General features: G+C 48.0%; 1 protein-coding gene across 2 annotated transcripts in view; it reads right to left on the minus strand.

Annotated features, from left to right (window-relative positions):
* Window positions 1–15,406, minus strand: part of LOC135370977 (uncharacterized) — a 19,234-nt gene extending 3,828 nt beyond the window's left edge. The window contains exons 1-16 of one of the 2 annotated variants that reach the window (XM_064604926.1): window positions 15,224–15,406; window positions 13,954–14,079; window positions 11,208–11,357; window positions 10,880–11,145; window positions 10,351–10,545; window positions 9,840–10,187; window positions 9,212–9,245; window positions 8,249–8,347; window positions 6,012–6,239; window positions 5,773–5,947; window positions 3,248–3,317; window positions 1,605–1,724; window positions 1,429–1,533; window positions 927–1,007; window positions 721–804; window positions 202–379 (exon numbers count right to left, since the gene is read on the minus strand). In XM_064604926.1, coding sequence (XP_064460996.1) covers window positions 202–379; window positions 721–804; window positions 927–1,007; window positions 1,429–1,533; window positions 1,605–1,724; window positions 3,248–3,317; window positions 5,773–5,947; window positions 6,012–6,239; window positions 8,249–8,347; window positions 9,212–9,245; window positions 9,840–10,187; window positions 10,351–10,545; window positions 10,880–11,145; window positions 11,208–11,357; window positions 13,954–14,040 — 2,220 coding nt within the window. In that variant the 5' untranslated portion in view covers window positions 14,041–14,079; window positions 15,224–15,406. The remainder of the gene's footprint in view (window positions 1–201; window positions 380–720; window positions 805–926; window positions 1,008–1,428; window positions 1,534–1,604; window positions 1,725–3,247; window positions 3,318–5,772; window positions 5,948–6,011; window positions 6,240–8,248; window positions 8,348–9,211; window positions 9,246–9,839; window positions 10,188–10,350; window positions 10,546–10,879; window positions 11,146–11,207; window positions 11,358–13,953; window positions 14,080–15,223) is intronic. The other variant, XM_064604927.1, reaches the window with a different exon arrangement.
* Window positions 15,407–16,954: the final 1,548 nt, after the last annotated feature.

Here is a 16,954-nt window from a genome sequence, read left to right on the forward strand (position 1 = left end):
TAACTGACACAAAAAAGGCGTACGCTCCCCTCTCTCTTAAAACAGCGTCATTCTAGCTGAAAATTTTACTTTGTACTTTGTAGTTTGTACTATTGGCTAAGTTGTTGTGCGCTACTGCTGTGCAGGTTATGACGCCATACTTCTATAAATTAGAAATTAATTAATAATGCAGCGTGAGACATGTGAAGACACTTTACGTACCTCAACGGCCTTGCTAGAGACCTGCATGCTGCCGTAGATTAAGATCACTTCCCACGGAAGGTTATGGATAAAGTTGCGCCAATGGAGATGTCTGCTCTGAGCAAGTGGCTGCTTCACGTCCGGAGGGACCACGGCACAGGCGATCATCAGAAAGCATAGGTAGACCAGCGTAACGATCCTGAATTCGGATGGCCAACGTTATTTAACGAATCATTGCGAACCACGATTGGATGTATTAATGCGTTAGCATTAGAAGCCCCATTTTGAAGAAAAGGCGGCGCCGCAGCGTGGTGAGTGTGGTGTCCATACACGGCAGGGAGCGGCGCGCGGCACGTGACGGAGAACAGCGAATCAGCTTGCGGAGCCAATCTGAGTCCGTGAAGCGGAGCCGCTAGGAGGCGCAGCCGTCGTCAGTTGCGCGGCGCAACTGACACGTCTTAAGACGTGTCTCGTCTAATGCTGACGCTTTGTCATCGCATTAATTACATTTATCGCCCTCAATTTTTAATTTTTTTTTACCTCGGGTGGTAGCTGCTGGAGTATGTAGGCAACACAGAGAAGACGTAGAATGCAACGATGAGAACAAAAATCAAATCCCAAATCCTGCAAAGGCATTCAGTAAGTGCACGACCTACATGGGAAGTGCTTTAGCATAGGAAGTCAATGGTTCGCGTTGAAGGGGAACAAATGTAAGGGGCCTCTTCAATCATCCAAGAGCTGCTGACCTGTAGGGACCCAGGTTGTTCAGCTTAGTAATAGCTATTGTGCAGACCTCGCGCTGGTCTTCATCTTCATCGGGAACATCACTACAAAGAAGGATATTCAGACTGCTGCGTGTACAACACGTCTTTGTACAGCTTGCTACAACGTGAACTTGAACGCGGCGACGGCTGGCGGAGCAGTTGGAGAGCCACCCTATCGGCGTTAAGTAGAACAAAAGGGAAAGGGCGTTGTGGGCTGTCCCACTCGTTCTTGGGGGTGTTTGTTGAGAAACAGACGGTTCGCTCCGAATGCGCGAAGGAGGAGGAGGCTTCTCTGACAAACACTCCCAAGCACGAGTGGGATAGCCCACAACGCCCTCTCTGAGCGTCGAGCGTTGCGGTGGTTGCGGTTGCGGGCTATCCCACTCCTACTTAGCGCCGATAGGGTGGCTCTCCAACTGCTCCGCCAGCCGTTGCCGCGTTGAAGTTAACGTTGCAGCAAGCTGTATTTGTAAGAGAGCTGTACCTTTCCCTGAGGTGTATAAGGAATAGTGGAATGCAGCAGGCCAGTGAGGCGAGAAAGGAAGTGGGAAAAGCCACTGCCATCCACGTGAATATTGTGATTCCATCCCTGTCGTAGGGTACATTATAGCATTAGAGAACATCGGATCAACACCAGAATATGTCACTAAGCGGCCGCACCTTGGAAAATGTTTATGCAAAGCGTCTCGTGCTGGAATGGTCCACAGACTTGCTAAGCTGCCAGTGACCGTGACAAGCGTTGATGTAACTAGAAAGACAGTCCTTCGGGACTCTTGTTTCCTGAAGAAATCAGAGCAACATCAATATCTGAAATGCTTCCAGAATGCTGTACGTACCACTCGAAGAAAACATACACCTCGGATGACTATAGGACAGGACTTGCACCCAACAAGTGGTTCCTGCCTTATTTCCGGATATTGCTCCCAATATTGCCCCCCTCACTGGACTCCACCCCTATGTGACGTATACTCCTCGCGACAGAGTGACGTTGCGCCTCAAGGCCAGCTCATTGCCTCCCCTCCCTCCTTCGATTAAGAGTTAGAATTCGTCTGCTACTGCGATTCACCGTTCTGGGAATTCAAGAACTCGAAAACGATTGCAGCTCACCTGGAACCTGCAGACCTAAATATTTAGACACAAAGTGCGAGACGTTCCCCAGAAAATCAGTTTTATAGAAAGATTGAGACCTTTTTGCGCTGTATTTCCAAGTTTTCCCGTTTAGTACGCGGGTACGTTCAAGGCGCGGATCTAGTGGGGGGGGGGGGGGATCCAGGGGTCCGTACACCCCTCAATTTCAGACTTGAACATAGGGTTCAATGGACCAATCCCAGCATGCACGTGGCACTTGTCCATAGCGGAGCCCCCCGGCCCTCGGGAAAATCCTAGATCGGCCGCTGCACTGAAAGCACTTTCGTGATTGGCTACGGCCGTTGAAAACACGATCCTCATTGGCTGACTCATTGTTTCGTCATGGCGACGAGTAAGCAGTCTTTATCTAGGGTAAGCCTGACAGTATGTAGGTTGCCTCACCAATACATTTGATTTCAAAGACGTTCCTTGCACTCCCCGAAAAACTCAAGCAAACCTACGAACACGTAGCGAAACGTATGAGGCAAACGTACGGTATCTGGTCCGCCCCTGGTGAGGTATGCTGTGGTGACGCACCTAGTGCAGCATCCAGCTCAATAAGAGTAAAAGGCAGGTCTAGGGCTGCGTTGCTCGTACATTGCACTACTTCAGTAACAGGGTACGTCGCTTCATATACGCTAGGGTATGTAGGTGGTGTTGGCTCTGTCCCTCGTGCGATGGGACTGCGCCGCTATGACGTACTAATCTCGCTGCGACATTTGCCTCCAAGGGAAACTGGAATACTTTGTTCTAATGCTGGTCCTGGTTACTTTCTTACCATGAAAGTTTCCGTGTGCAGGAAAGCCTGTACATCGATAATCTAATTTGGTATATGTGTATCGTCGAATATTGATCCAAGTTCGTATCGAATAGGGAATTCCAACACGGGCTGCAGTACTTGAGAATGAAGATCTCAGACAAGTGTGTCGCAAGCAGTACAAACACTCATATGACGAACTACGACCAAGCAAATTTATGTCCAGGTGGTTTAACCTACTTTACCCAGTGACGGATCCGAGAGGTGGGGGCGATTGTGCGATCGCCCCTGTTCAGAACGCTATGTTTTACATCAGTTTTCTCCCTCCCCCTTCCTAGTTACGCGCTTTGACACCCCTCTCCCCCCACACACAAACACACCTACACACAGCGAGTGTCTGGATCGTCACCGACTTTACCTGAGTCTTCTGAGCTGTTCGTCTTCCTGTAAAGGTGGTAGCATGGCTAGTTCTCCAAGTGCGGATGCAACTGCAAAAGTACAACGAGGAACCCAATATACGTGATTCTCGCTCTCGCGGCATATTCGAAAGTATGGAACACTTCTCATTCTCTCGAAGTAAACCAGGTTTGCAAAATGTGCGATATGTTCAACGTCCGACACCAGTGCGATCCTGCATGTACTAGCATAATGTGCAGCGGAGTACAACGGACCAAAACACAAGAAAACAGAAAATAGAATGGTGTATTCTTGAAACGTCTATGAAGAACGAAACGGGCAAAGCACCAAAAAAAGTCTACGAAAATAGGCAGTAGTATTAGGCTGTGGCGTTTTTGCCTCTGCCCAGTGGAGACGGCAAAGTTTGCAGAAACCACGTGACAAGGTGTCTGTCCACTAAGAAGGCAGCAACTCCGCAGACAAAAGCAGAAGCTGGAAGCTGGAAGACAAAAGCAGAAGGCCGCGTGGTCCTTCGCATGTGTCCACAGAAGAAGGCTCATGTGCCTCGCAACTATGAGCTATTTGTTGTTACCCCCTTATTTGGGAGAGGGACCAAACAGTGAGCTCCATCAAAAATAGAGTAGGAAACTGAAGAGCTGCGCAGACAGCTGACCTACTTGCATAGCAATACAAGATATAAGATACTTACACAAGGAAAAAGACATAATAAGAGACAGCGCGCAAAGTAATGCAGTTACATTCTCGTCCATTTATTTATAATCTAATGTATATAGCCCGCGCCTTCGGTGCGGTGGCGCCACTGTCGGTAACTTCTGGTTCTGCTATCATGCCAAGCAGTAAATTCACGGATTTGGGAAAAACTTAGCTGATTACGTCTTACGATATCTCAAAACAGTTCTCAACCCTCCATATCTCGGTCACCCTTCCCTTGTGATGTCCGCCATGGTACGGTAGCTAACGCTTACGTCATCATGAAACCTGAACCGGATGTGGACATGCTGCTCATTCTTTTCTGTCTCTTTTTTTTTTTACTAGGATCCTCTGAGCTATGAAATTTGGGACATGGATAACTTGTAGTTCCAACACAACAACTAATTGACAGCTACACTGTCCCATTGACACCCCCCAAAGAGGACAGTGTGCCTGGGCAAGATTTATAGGTAACAGTTTTTACATTATAATTTCAATCGTGTTCCTGTGTTAGTACAATCACGAACGGAAGCACACTAATGAAATAAATGAATCAATAATAAAAAATGTAAATAACAAAACGCTTCAGGATGGCTTCTTGCCGGTTAAGTCATTGAGTCCGACACCTTCCTTGTCTCGCTGACAGTGAGAAGAAAGCTCTCTTAAGTATGGGTCGCCTGATGGCACTCCTGACGGCATTGATGTTTAGCAGAAGGCTCCGGCCTGATGTCGTGCCCTTTCAGATGATCGTTCTTATATGAGGTGCTTTGTCACGCTTACCAGGTACGTTTGAGGTCACCCGCGAGGACCTCAAACGCTTCCATAAGGCGGAAGGTTATGTCTCGGGTGTGATTGGCGTGCTGTGCGACGCCCTCGAGGTAACGTGCGTCGATGTGCGCCAAGAACTGTTCGAGTGCCTTGGACACGTTGTACGCAAGTACCACGCCCACCTGGGACGTGCTGATGCCATTCGCACCATTCCAATCACCGTCCGAGCAATCCTCCTATCGGACGGTGGCGCACCAATGCCTAAGGGTACCATCGAGGTCCCGTGGCGAAACCTGGAGTGATTCTCTCGAAATCGGACTGTCGAATACATTTTGACTGAACGTCCATAGACTTCTGACTTCGGATTTAGCCCATCGCGGGTACAGGCTCCCATAAGTGGCACCTAACCCCACCTCCTCGTGGTGGGAGCCGGGCAACGGGCTCGTCCGTATAACGACGAGTCTGGCAAACGGGGCTCTGGGTACCACAACTTCATAGAGCGCTATTTGCCTTCTATGAGGACGTGTATAAAGTATTGCATTAATCCACCAACAATGATGTGTAGCTAGAAGGGTTAGGGGGGACCTGGATAAATCACTGAACACAATGAAGCTATTTCCGAATTTTAATTTTTGCTGAAAGGCTGTAACGCTGTAAGGCTGTAACGGTACGCGAATGTCAGAGAAGATACGACGCACCAGGCACACGTCACGCACTAGTGCTGGCACAGTCCTGTCCTGAAAGCACGGCCTTTATAGCCCGCCGTCCTCCTGGTTATTACATACTTGCTATGAAGAAGAGCATTCGTCTCTGCAGGATGAACGAAGGGTCACACCTTTCCCTCCTCACAGCCACACCAGAGAAACGCAAAAAGACTAGCGCTAACTTCGAGCGAGTTAGCACTCGTCATTGTCTGGTCTTGTCCTCGTCCTTTTGCGCTGCTCTGGTATGAATGTGTACCAACTAGACCAATATCATCCACCTTGCTCACAGCCATTGGCTATAACGCACCGGACATCAGTGCACTGAAGCCCCTAGAGGCCTATAGACCATATAAGGTTTGCTTACACGGAGGGGGCGATCTCAGTGCTGCTTTCCCGTCTTTAAAAGCGATGTGCCCTGCAGAGAAACGCTTGCCACCTCCCCACGACTCCTTGATATGCTTCTTGAATCCCTCTAGAGCACGGTGCTTACGTCTAGAGTCGCCAGAGATGTGACAAGAGATGTTGCCAACGTCCACCACCTAGACAAAGCGCGTTATACCTTCAGTATACGTTGAAAGGCAAAGACGAAAAACTCAGTTTGACCTCAAGCTCTTCAGGTAGATGGTCTGGTAAAGCTGTGCTTGTTGCGCGAGTTATAAGAATAGATGGTCGCCGCAGTGATCCTTGCACCTTCTTAGCTGCTTCCAATTTCCTCTTCTTGGCTTTCGGTTCATTTCCGTCTTTACCTGGCTTTGGGCTCACGCGCTTCTCGCTCTCCTCAACAGAGACCTTATGGTCGGCAACTAGTGCGATCTCCGAAAAACGGCAATTCTGAAATCAGAAAGTGAACCAGAGAACTTTGGGAATAGCATAAACAGACATAATATTCTAGTGACAGGGTATAGTTATGGTACACAGACCAGGGACGGCGAGGGGGCAGCCGGGGCCCCCGCCACAGCAGGGTCCCCCGCCACAGCAGGAGCCCGCACGACCCAAGGTACGACCCAAGGCACGACCCAAGGTCCGTCGGCAATTCTTCTTCGGCGTGCTAAGATTTGATACAGCTAGTCTCCATGCTACGCATCCAGACGGTTTTGCTACAAGCGGGGTGTCACCCTGTGAGGGCATTGCCTAGTCGCGGAGGGCTCTCTCCAAGGATTAAGCAAGCAAAACGGTTCCCTTGAAGTTTTCCTTGATGCTAATTGCAATGATGTGTGCGACCCTCTCTGCCAGCCGGTTTGATTGAGCATAACTGAGCATTGGACATAACGAGGAACTGAGCACAGATGGAAAATATCGTTGGGGTCCATGAACTCTTCAGGAGTTTCTCTTTTGAACTGCGGTTCATTATAATATAAGCGTCAAGGGTCCGAGGAATGCCGAAAAAATAGACTCCACTATACTCCTACTGTTCTAGCACTAGACCACCTCAACCCGGTCACTGTCCCACCGCAATTAATAGCACGTATCCATGCACCCCTTGTACATGAACGCAAGCATCTTTCGTGTCCGTTTCTGAGTATAGGCCGTTTTAGAAGTATGTATGTGGAACAGCACCTCTAGCCTGACACCCCACGTCCACAAGTAATCTATGGGTACCGAAACAGTTCCAGGTTAGCGACCCCACGATGACTACACTCCATGATGTGTCCCATGTGTCTCACGACGGTGCCCCTGGTTAATTAGTCCCCAACTGAATGTGAGCTCATTGTTCTGGTCCTCGGCTGATAGTTGTGCCAGGTGCTTCGCCCGTGGTGTGCTGTCATCTTGAGGCTGAGTGAGTAGAACAGACTTGGAATCGTCGCTGATACCTTGCAGCCGAAACTCCTCACCCATTAGCGTCTGATTACAAAGCGGCTGGCGCACATGCCTGTGGCACATTGCTTCGTTCTGGTTTGTACTCCATTTGGTAGCAATGGACATTGAGCCCACCGCTGTGCGAGTTGCCTCCGTCATCGACATCAACTTCGCTGTGTGAAATAATCTATCCAGCAGCGCCACATAGGTTCAAGCAGTTGGATATAATATAAGTTACCCCGTATGCTGCCTCGTTAAAGGGGTACCTCGGAACGATCGGTGAAAAAAAATTGCTGCTCATCGTAGTTGGTGCGTAACATCCACAGTATACCTGCCATCAACTTTGTTTCTTTCTCGTGTGTCGAATGATGCCTCAAATAAGCGAGCAATCAAACCGAAACAGGAATGTGGACAGGAGTATCAAAAACTTCCCCTTCCGAAGGCCAACGCGTTACGTCACCCTGCATGGAGCGGACAAGTAGTATACCACGCCGTTCGTAGCCGCTGCGTTGCATTCCCGGAACAAAACAATGAACGAAGATTGGGGATCAGACCACTCAGACACAGATGGAAAGAAACAGCGGTCACCTGCTTCCCTGGGAGTCAGAAAACAGCGCAGGAATGGTATGACTAATGCACGACGACGTTGGCCGGGAAGAGAAAGGAAGGTATAGTAGTACTTCCATCGGGGACGTTCGGTGGGAGCCAGACTTTTTCAAATTTCGAAAGTCGTTTTTTATGATTCGACCTTCGTTTTCAAGTTAGATATTTCACAACTGTGTTCAGTTCGTGTAAATGATTGTGAGAATACCGCAAGCTTGAAATCCATTTGGTTCCGAAGTCCCCCTTTAAAGTGCATTGGTGTTAGGGTGCCTTGTTCGAATTTTCCTTATTATATAAACTTTGTACATTACAGCTTTCGCCGTATCGTGATGCTCACACCAATACTGAAACTGCATCTAATACATCTTTAGCACTATAGACCCAATCTTATGTATCATTCTTGCACACCAAGAGCGAGTCGCCCTGAGAGCTATCCTCACCTTGTACGCTTGCTCTGCTTTATATTCCTTGTCTTGGGGTTCGCTCTGCCGTTCAGAGTGAAGAGGCTTTTGAGCGAAGAGAACGGAACGTCTCCTCCCCTGCACATATTATGGGCAACGCACATTAAAGGAGCAGTGAAGGTTCGTCCATCAATTTTTCTTTATGGGCTACGGCATAGTGCGATACAAATAGCATTTGCTCTTGCGATTATCCTAGCTGACCTGTAGCAAACCACTCAACTCCTTCAGAGAGCTAGAGTGGTGCTGACGTCACTCAATGATGTGAGAAATCCCCTCGCAATGCACTCTAAAAAAAAAGGTATACAGTATTAAGGAGAAATTACAGCTTCTACTCCCCTAGGTTTCAATTACTCCCTATTTTAGATTCCCCCGGCCTTGACATTCACTCCTCAGTATATTCCTCGCATAAACTTACGTGCGTTGTGTCTCGGAAGGGACTAACGATTGTGACAAATAGTATCGAAAAGGACTAAACCTATAATCTCTTTTCTTGTGTATATAGTGTATATAGTGACTACATACACTATAGTCATACTATACACTACACTATAGTCATATATACACTATGACTATAGTCACTATAGTGTATATAGTGACCCGCGCTTTCCACAGCTGAGGAATGTTCTGTGAGAAATGAGACATTCGCGCGGTTGGTCGCAATGCTGATGCTTTACGTCACACGGATTTGATTACGTCACCCGAAGGGATCGGGCCGGGCCTCCAAAGTGGAGCTGCACCGCTCATGGCTGCTTTTCAGGTATTAGGTTTTATTTATTTTTTTTCGCACTTTTGACGCTTGGTCCTGATGATGATGGTTGGTCACATGGTCACTCCTGATGGACTTATTGATGAATGACGCAAGTTTTTGAGCAGAGCTAAATGTCACTTCCATCCATGTTCCTTTCAATTGTAATTTTTACGACGACAATGGAGTGTACTCACTCTTGATATGGAGGCCCTGGAGGCACGTCTTGAGCTGTGAAGAACAACATGACCATGGAAATTGGAATTCCTTTATGGCTTATAGAGGTGTGTCTCGTGGAGGAAGCGTATAACCAAAGTGACATCGCGGATGTCCTCCAGACACGAATATGAGGGAAGAGTGGGGAAATGGAGTATCGCTGTCCTCAAGACATGAATGTGAGGTAACGGTATGAGGGAAATGAGGGTGTGGATGCCCTCAGCGATGAGAATGTGAGGAAAAAGTATAATGAGGGAAAGGGGGGTATCGATGTCCTCCAGACGTGAATGTGAGGGAGCGGTAGAGGGGAATGAGAGTGTGGATGCCCTCCAGCGATGAGAATGCGAGGGGAAAGTATGAGGGAAATGGGGTACCGATGTCCTCAAGACGTGAATGTGAGGGAACGGTATAGAGGGAGATGGGGATGTGGATATCCTCCAGATGCGAATATGAGGGAAGGGTATGAGGGAGATGAGGCTGTGGGTGCCATCCAGACGCGAATGTGAGAGAAGGGAAATGAGGGTGTGTGGGGAAGTGTATGACAGAAGGAGCGATGATGAGGTTCCACGAAACACAACCTACACTAGAAAACGTGAAAGAAAGACGAACCTAGGAGAAGAGGCTTCGTAGTATTGTCTAGTTGCCTCTCTTCTGCGCTTTTTGTTTTCGTTTTCGAGTGATACTCCTCTGGATACTTGCAGCTTTGAATAGGAGACGGCAGTCGGTGGAGTACTCGTACCAGTCTTCTCCTTTCTCTTATTGTGCTTCTTGGTGTCAGAGTCTAAAGGTGTGCCAGCAGTTGCACTGCCACTTCCTGGTGCATCAGGAGAAGACAGACCACGTGGTGGGCCGCCAGTCTGAGACACACAGTCACTGAGTGGAGTTGATGTAGCTCCTGCCTCCCTAGACGGCGCTTGTTGTTTGCTTTGTGTACTAGTAGAGGCAGGTCGCTCGACACTATAAACAGAAGTGCTGTAAATGGTATCGATTGCTTTGGCGTATTAGTACAAATGCCGTTTCCAAGGCCCATTACTTTGTCGTAACTGGGTTGTAGGGTCCCCGTTTTCAGGAGAGGTCTGAGCACATGAACACTATAGTTAACTACAAACAGAGTACCTACTCGGATGGAGAAGATGGCAACTCAGGTGCACCACCTATCGGGCTACCAGGCTTATTTGGAGGTAGTAGGCTCCGCCTTCGGAACTCATGCACTGCACTGGAAAGCTTCTCGAACAGTACGTCCGCGTCTCGTTTACGTGAGGCTTCAACTCCAGATATCATGTCCTGTACATCAAGCAGACCCAACACGTCTGGCCTGCGAGCCCAAAACATTCGTTATAGTTATATATCAATCACAAATATACAGACTGTGATCAGCATGTGTACTTCAGTGGTCGCATCCCGCTTTTGTAGAAGGGCAAGGCGCACAGGCATTCTTTGCCAAAGCGCCTAGGGACAGCCGCTGTCAGACTTAACCATAATGCGCGACAGCGTTAAGTGCGCAGAATGCAGCGCCGCGTAGAGCTGGCTACTGGGTTTGAGACTATAGGTCGCAGCGCGCTTGCAGCAGTGCCGGAGGTGGGCGTAGGCGTGAAAACCACATTTTTAGCACATAGCGGCACTTTAATAATAAAGCAAACGAGACTTACTGTTCAGGAATGTTGCGGGTGCGCAGCTGTTGCTTTTCTATGCAGTGCAGGACGTTCTCCAGCGCAAGCAACAACCCCATGGCTAACAACCCGTTGGATATGAACTGCGTGCACACGAAGGTAACGAAGAAGAGACACACAAAAAAGTAACGCATCTGCAGGCCAAAGAAGCCACACACGTAGAAGCTTGCGCGTGGTATCAGTGTTGTCCTGCTGTAGACAACCATCATCACACACAGGAACACAACGACTGTCAGTACCTCCACCTGAAAGTGTGCAGCCCTTCCAAGTTAGTGTAAAGATACATATAAGCCGGGAACCGCGTTACCGAGAAGAACGCCGAGGAAAGGACATCAGGGTCCATAATGCTGAAAGCGGGCAGCGTGACGACGTGGAGGAATGCGACCAGCGGTCGAGGGATGCAGTTGAATGCGAACCAAACAAGAGGTAGCATCACGCAGTAGATGCATATTCCTTCCTGCAACATTAGACAAACCACCGTCATACTGTTCGTACCTCGGGATTTTCCATGCACATTTTAAAGGGCCAAGGAATAGACTTCTACCCGAGAAACGTAATCATGACGTTGGTAGACAGACTGAAACCGAAACAAATCGGAAGGGGAGGGCTGGGTTCCACGAATGGACACTTGTTCGCTGCCTCCTATTGAAAGAAAAGTAGGACCGAAGGTCGCGTCCTTTCCAGGGGCCATCGTAATCCCTCGAGACCGAAGGCTTTCGGGCGCGCCCTTGTTCGCCTCTAGCTTTGAGCGTAGTTCAACTCTACCAAATTGGTGGCGCTGTGGAACACTATGACACCATTTGTTTACAAACAGGGATAAGTCTATTAAATGGCATTCAGGATAGCACCAGGCCCTACAGTCTATCAGCAGCGACAATGCAAAATATATTGCTGAATGGTGTTCTACCATTGATCAATTACAAAACAAACAACATAAGAAATGCCCTGAGCAATCGCAAATGCGCGATGCCGCACGCGGCCCCGCTACCGCGCTGCGCTCGCGTTTCCGCGCGCATTCTCCGCATGTGGGAGCTAGAGTCACTAAATCGGGAGCAGAGTAGTACTCACTACACTACGCCATCTTGGGTCCTGCGCGGCTGCGTCGCCTAGCAACGGGACGCCAATTTCCCCATTCTCCGCCGGAGAACAGCGCCCAGTCGAGACAGCTGCAACCCAGGAAACCGGTTTTGGATGGAGGTTGACTCAACATGGACGGCACGTTCTTGGAAGGAGAAATCACGTGACTCGATCGGCCCAGTCGCGGACACCGAATGGCGGCTCCGGCGCGGAGAACGAATGCGATGCTCTGTACCTATATTTAGTGACTCTAGTGGGAAGTGATTTATTTAGAATCCCAAGCAAGATGTTAGAAAAAACTGGGAAGGGGGTCATTATTATATTTACGTCATTATACCTTAACATATCATTACCGACATGTGACTAAAGCTGCACCCCCTGTAGGGGGTATACACAGCTGAAAACGTTATGCGGGGTCACTGAACATTTAGGAGGTGTTAGGGGGGTGTAGGTGGTCTGGATAAATCGCTACTAGAGGGTACGCGGCCGAAGCGCTACCGTGATGTGGCAGGGATATGAGCTATGATTTGCCGCTGAAAATATGCTCATGAGAGGAGGTAAATTGTGGAGATCCCACGTGATGAAGCGTCTGTCCACTAACAGGGCAGCGATAAGGGGGTACTCGTAAGTCTCGCTTCAAGATGCGCTTCACAGGAAATACCAGATGCGTCTCACGCTGTGCCCTTATCTCCTTATTTAGGAGGACCAATGAGGTCGCTCCACAAGCACGTGGCGAAAGAGGGAAAGTGCGGAGCTGCGCAGACAGTTGACTAGTTCTAGATTGACTGTTATTCGGCGGAATACATAACAAGAGCAGACGACGGACGTTGAGAGTATGCCAGAATTCCCACTCTGGCAAAACGAGAAAACGTCACTCCCTAAGGACCAATGAGGGCGCGACCTTGAGAAAAGGAATGCCGCGGCTGTGCGCGCGTCGCATTGAGTCGAAGACAGCATCCTTGAGTTTGAGGGACGAAGGGACACGGGAGAATCCCGTGACGGGGTGACGTTACGCCGCCGGAGCTTTTGCGACCGCAGAAGCAGTGCTGATCTTTAAAGTGGGACAGAAGTCATTTTTAACGCCCTGTTTTCTTCCCATAAAACTGTTAAGTAGGCCAGTAAGGTGCACCACGCGAAGTAATTCACACCACAGAGTCATAATTATCGCAGAAATTGAATTTAAAGTACGCCGCAGAAAGCGACCGTGCGCAACGGCAGTGAAGAGCAGTACCAGCCTGTGATCTGCCTGGAACCTCGCGCTGACGCTGTAAGGAGAACGCGCGTTGATTGGTCTAGAGAAATGTTGTCTGCTACTCCTCTGTCGTCTGCTACTTCTGAAAAAGCCTTTCTCCTGGCCCGGTAATGATTCGGCCGCTCCTTCTATCCTCAATTCTCCGGGAGAACTGGCAAAACTGGTTTACGGCGGCAAAGGGACAAGGCGCTGACCCCAACTGACCGGTGAACCAGAACAAGTTCTCCTTATACCGTCATCGGTGACGTGGCATCATACCTTCTCCTCCTCGTAATACCCGGAGTGGCGAGTTAAGGGTGAAGGCGCGGACCCATGTTTATGTGAGTTTTTTTCTGGGAAACAAATTACAGACATCAAAACATTTAGCGGCATTCGGCAAAATGACACACACACATTCACCGGACGTCTTAATCCGATTTTTTTTTTAACGTCCTCTGTACTCCTTTAAAATTCGTCTATTTAATATATAAGCACTTTTCAGAAGAAAAAAAAATACCGGGGTAGATAACAACGAACATAGTGGTATCGGTTTCATATACGGGTTTCCGGATGCAACCGTCCCTTTAAGCTGTTATGACGTCACTGTAATAATGCCCCGCCCCCAGTATTTTTTTGAACACCTCCCCGTGCTTGAGATTCTGGATAAACCACTGCGTGGAACTTTCAGGTTCATCGACTACCTACCGGTGCTTGCCGGACAAGAAACTATGCAAGGAATGCTTACCTTCCCACCATATAGCATTGGCAGCATATAAATGGGCATTAAGAAAGCCACGTATTCGTAGTGGGTCTTTGGAACTTGTTTGCGCATCTTGATAAGGCCGATCCAGCCAAGGGACCTTCGTGACCGCTGTCCAAAGAACATGCAACGTTTATTTAGCACGCCATTGGCAACCAGCCACAGTGGTTAATGAGATTCTTTCGCCATTATTTGTAGCGGAATGAAAATGTAATATAGTAATAATGTTGATAATAATGAATCTGGGAAACAAAGGAACGTTTGAGGAACGTTCGTATCTTTCCGTGTGTCCGCGAAAACTTAGAAAATCCGTCAGTGGCGGATCTGTGAAGTTGTACATGTTGCACTAACGGTGTACCGGTCGTTCAAACATCTCTACCTCAACGTTCGGGTGTCGTGGTACCTCTGCGAAGCTGAAAATATGTGACAGGTAGTGAGCCGCACGATGTTTTATGGTTTTTATTTTTCGTAGAACAACGACCCATAAGTACATCTAGGGGACATCCTTAGGAAGCACTGTACGTATAACTACTAATCACCTTTCTTGACTGCGTTTTTTTACATTTTACTCCCTGTGCTCGCCAAGTGTATACCCACTGAAGGTAATTAATTTACAGGAAGCATTACTGAAACTGAAATGTAATTACAGTATCGGTTACTCTTCAAATGAAATTGAACTACTCTTGTGTTACTCCAGCCTGCATGCGTTGAAAGTGACCATACATTACAAAGCCATAATTGGTATTGAGCTTCAAAACCCATCATTGCACATCACTGGACATCAACACGTGACGACACCATAAGTCGTCACTGCACAAGGGACACCATTTGGGGAAGTTGCGAATTCGACGAAATAAATGTTTCGTCAAAATTATGAAAATAGGATAATTGTATTTGCACGCCAATTTCTGCCATTTTCGGCATGCGCTTGTCTCGGTACGCAATATTTATCAACTTGATGTCCAACAATGGGTTTTGAACTGCATGATGGGCTCGGAATTTGAAGTCGAATGAATGGGCGTTGAAGTTGGGGAAGGGTTATTGTGCCGTTCATGTCGAATTATATGTGAAGACATTGGTATGGTGTGATGGGCTCTGATTAAGGCCCACCATTATGTGATGTGATGAATTGATTTCTAGAAGAGTGTCAATGACAGTAACACTGCCACAAACAGTACGTGACCAAAACGTATTGCTCCACAGGCGTTACCAGACTGAGAATGATTGGGGCTTGGATGTTTATACATATACTTACGGTGTGAATAATATGATGGATTCCGGCGATATAACCTTTTGATATCTGCAGCGTTGGTACTTGAAAAGGACTCCTCAGACGAAAGCAGTGGCATTATACACAGAATGAGATATTGGTGAGACAAGTAGAGCGTACATTATCGATGCGGAACCACGGCCTACTACACACTACTACGTGCGGAACACCAGACCATACCGCTCTTCTTCTTCCACACGAGCGCCACCTAGATACAGAAGGCCTCTTTAATGCCTCCTCGCCCTCCTTCGCTACGTCGACATATAAAGTCAGAATTCGTCGGCTACTGCGATTCGCTGTTCTGCGAAATTCGCAAATGATTGCAGATAACTTCGCAAATTTGAACCTGTACACTAAAAGTGCAACATGCTTTAATCAGTCTTGAGAAAAATATGGAACCATGTCGCGCTTCATTTTGTTTTCCCATTTAGTACGGGGACGTTTATGCGCAGACGACAGTTGCTGCGCATGAAGCCCACGGTGGCTCGTCTGCATGGTTACGGACTACTGAAAGCACGTTCGTGATTGGCTACGGCCGTTGAAAACACGATCCTAATTGGCTGACTCGTACTTGTTACTTCACGACGAGTAATCAGGCTTTCTGTATCTATGTGCTGTTGAAATAGTACAGTGGAAGATGCGCAAAACGTCGCTTTCTGTTGCCGCGCGAGCACTCACCGTCATATCTTTTCATGCTCTTATAACTAAAAAAAAATATTTCATTTATTTTTATTTAGTTTATTTCTGACATGACATCTGACATCTGAGTGACATCTCACTCGGGTCACGTGGTGCGTAACCCGGGGGTTACCCGAGTAGAATAAAAAAACGCACCCTTCGTACCTTCCCACGTGAACCGACCCACGTGGGCTCTCCGCGTCCAGTTTGTTGTGCTGGGGGGCGGCCAATCATGTGCCGCGTTAGGTTACGTCCGAGGCTGAGGGAAAGGGGGGAACTGAGTAGCTGCGCGGAAGCGTGACCTACTTGCAGGGCGTATATCTGGTATATCCTGCGGCTGACCCACCAGACCAAACCACCAAACAAGACATTCGGTAGCAGACGACAGGGCCGATGGTGTCATCTGCTAAGCGCGCAGTGCCGGCAGTACACCACTCCCGATATTGCGCCGCCGTGCGAATGCTCAACATAAGATGCGGCGGAATTTCCACCTGGTAAGCAGTTCGACTGCAGCAGATTGCTTGCCCTTGAGCCTGGAGTCGACGATTCAAATATGGTGGAATAGTTCTGGACAGTGTCCCGCGGATGAACAACTTGCAACAAAAACATGTAAGTGCAATTGGACAATGACAACGGCGAGCTTTCGCCATTGCATTGCATTCTGAAAAAGAAACCTGCACTGTACAACAAGATGTCATGAAAAAGAAATTCCGACCGTTTTTTATTTTTCTTTCCTCATTGTTCTTGCACAGGAAGGCATATTTATCCTGCACAATCCATAGCAACTGAAAACGAAGAATTTTTTGGTAGGGGCTTGCATTGTTCCTTTAATTGGGGGGATAGAAATGCACCAATTGATCTACCATATAACCTGCAGCAGATTATTCTCCTTATAAAAGAAAAAAAAAAGAGCTTAAACTTTTCATTACATGCTATGTGCTCCTTTACAAATTGCTTTTAGATGCATACGCCGTGAGATACCTCATCCTATCCCGGACACACTGTTTGGATTTTGTGCAGTTTCGGAAAGCCTAAATG

The sequence above is a fragment of the Ornithodoros turicata genome, chromosome 10, assembly GCF_037126465.1.
Source record: "Ornithodoros turicata isolate Travis chromosome 10, ASM3712646v1, whole genome shotgun sequence".
NCBI lineage: Eukaryota > Metazoa > Arthropoda > Arachnida > Ixodida > Argasidae > Ornithodoros > Ornithodoros turicata.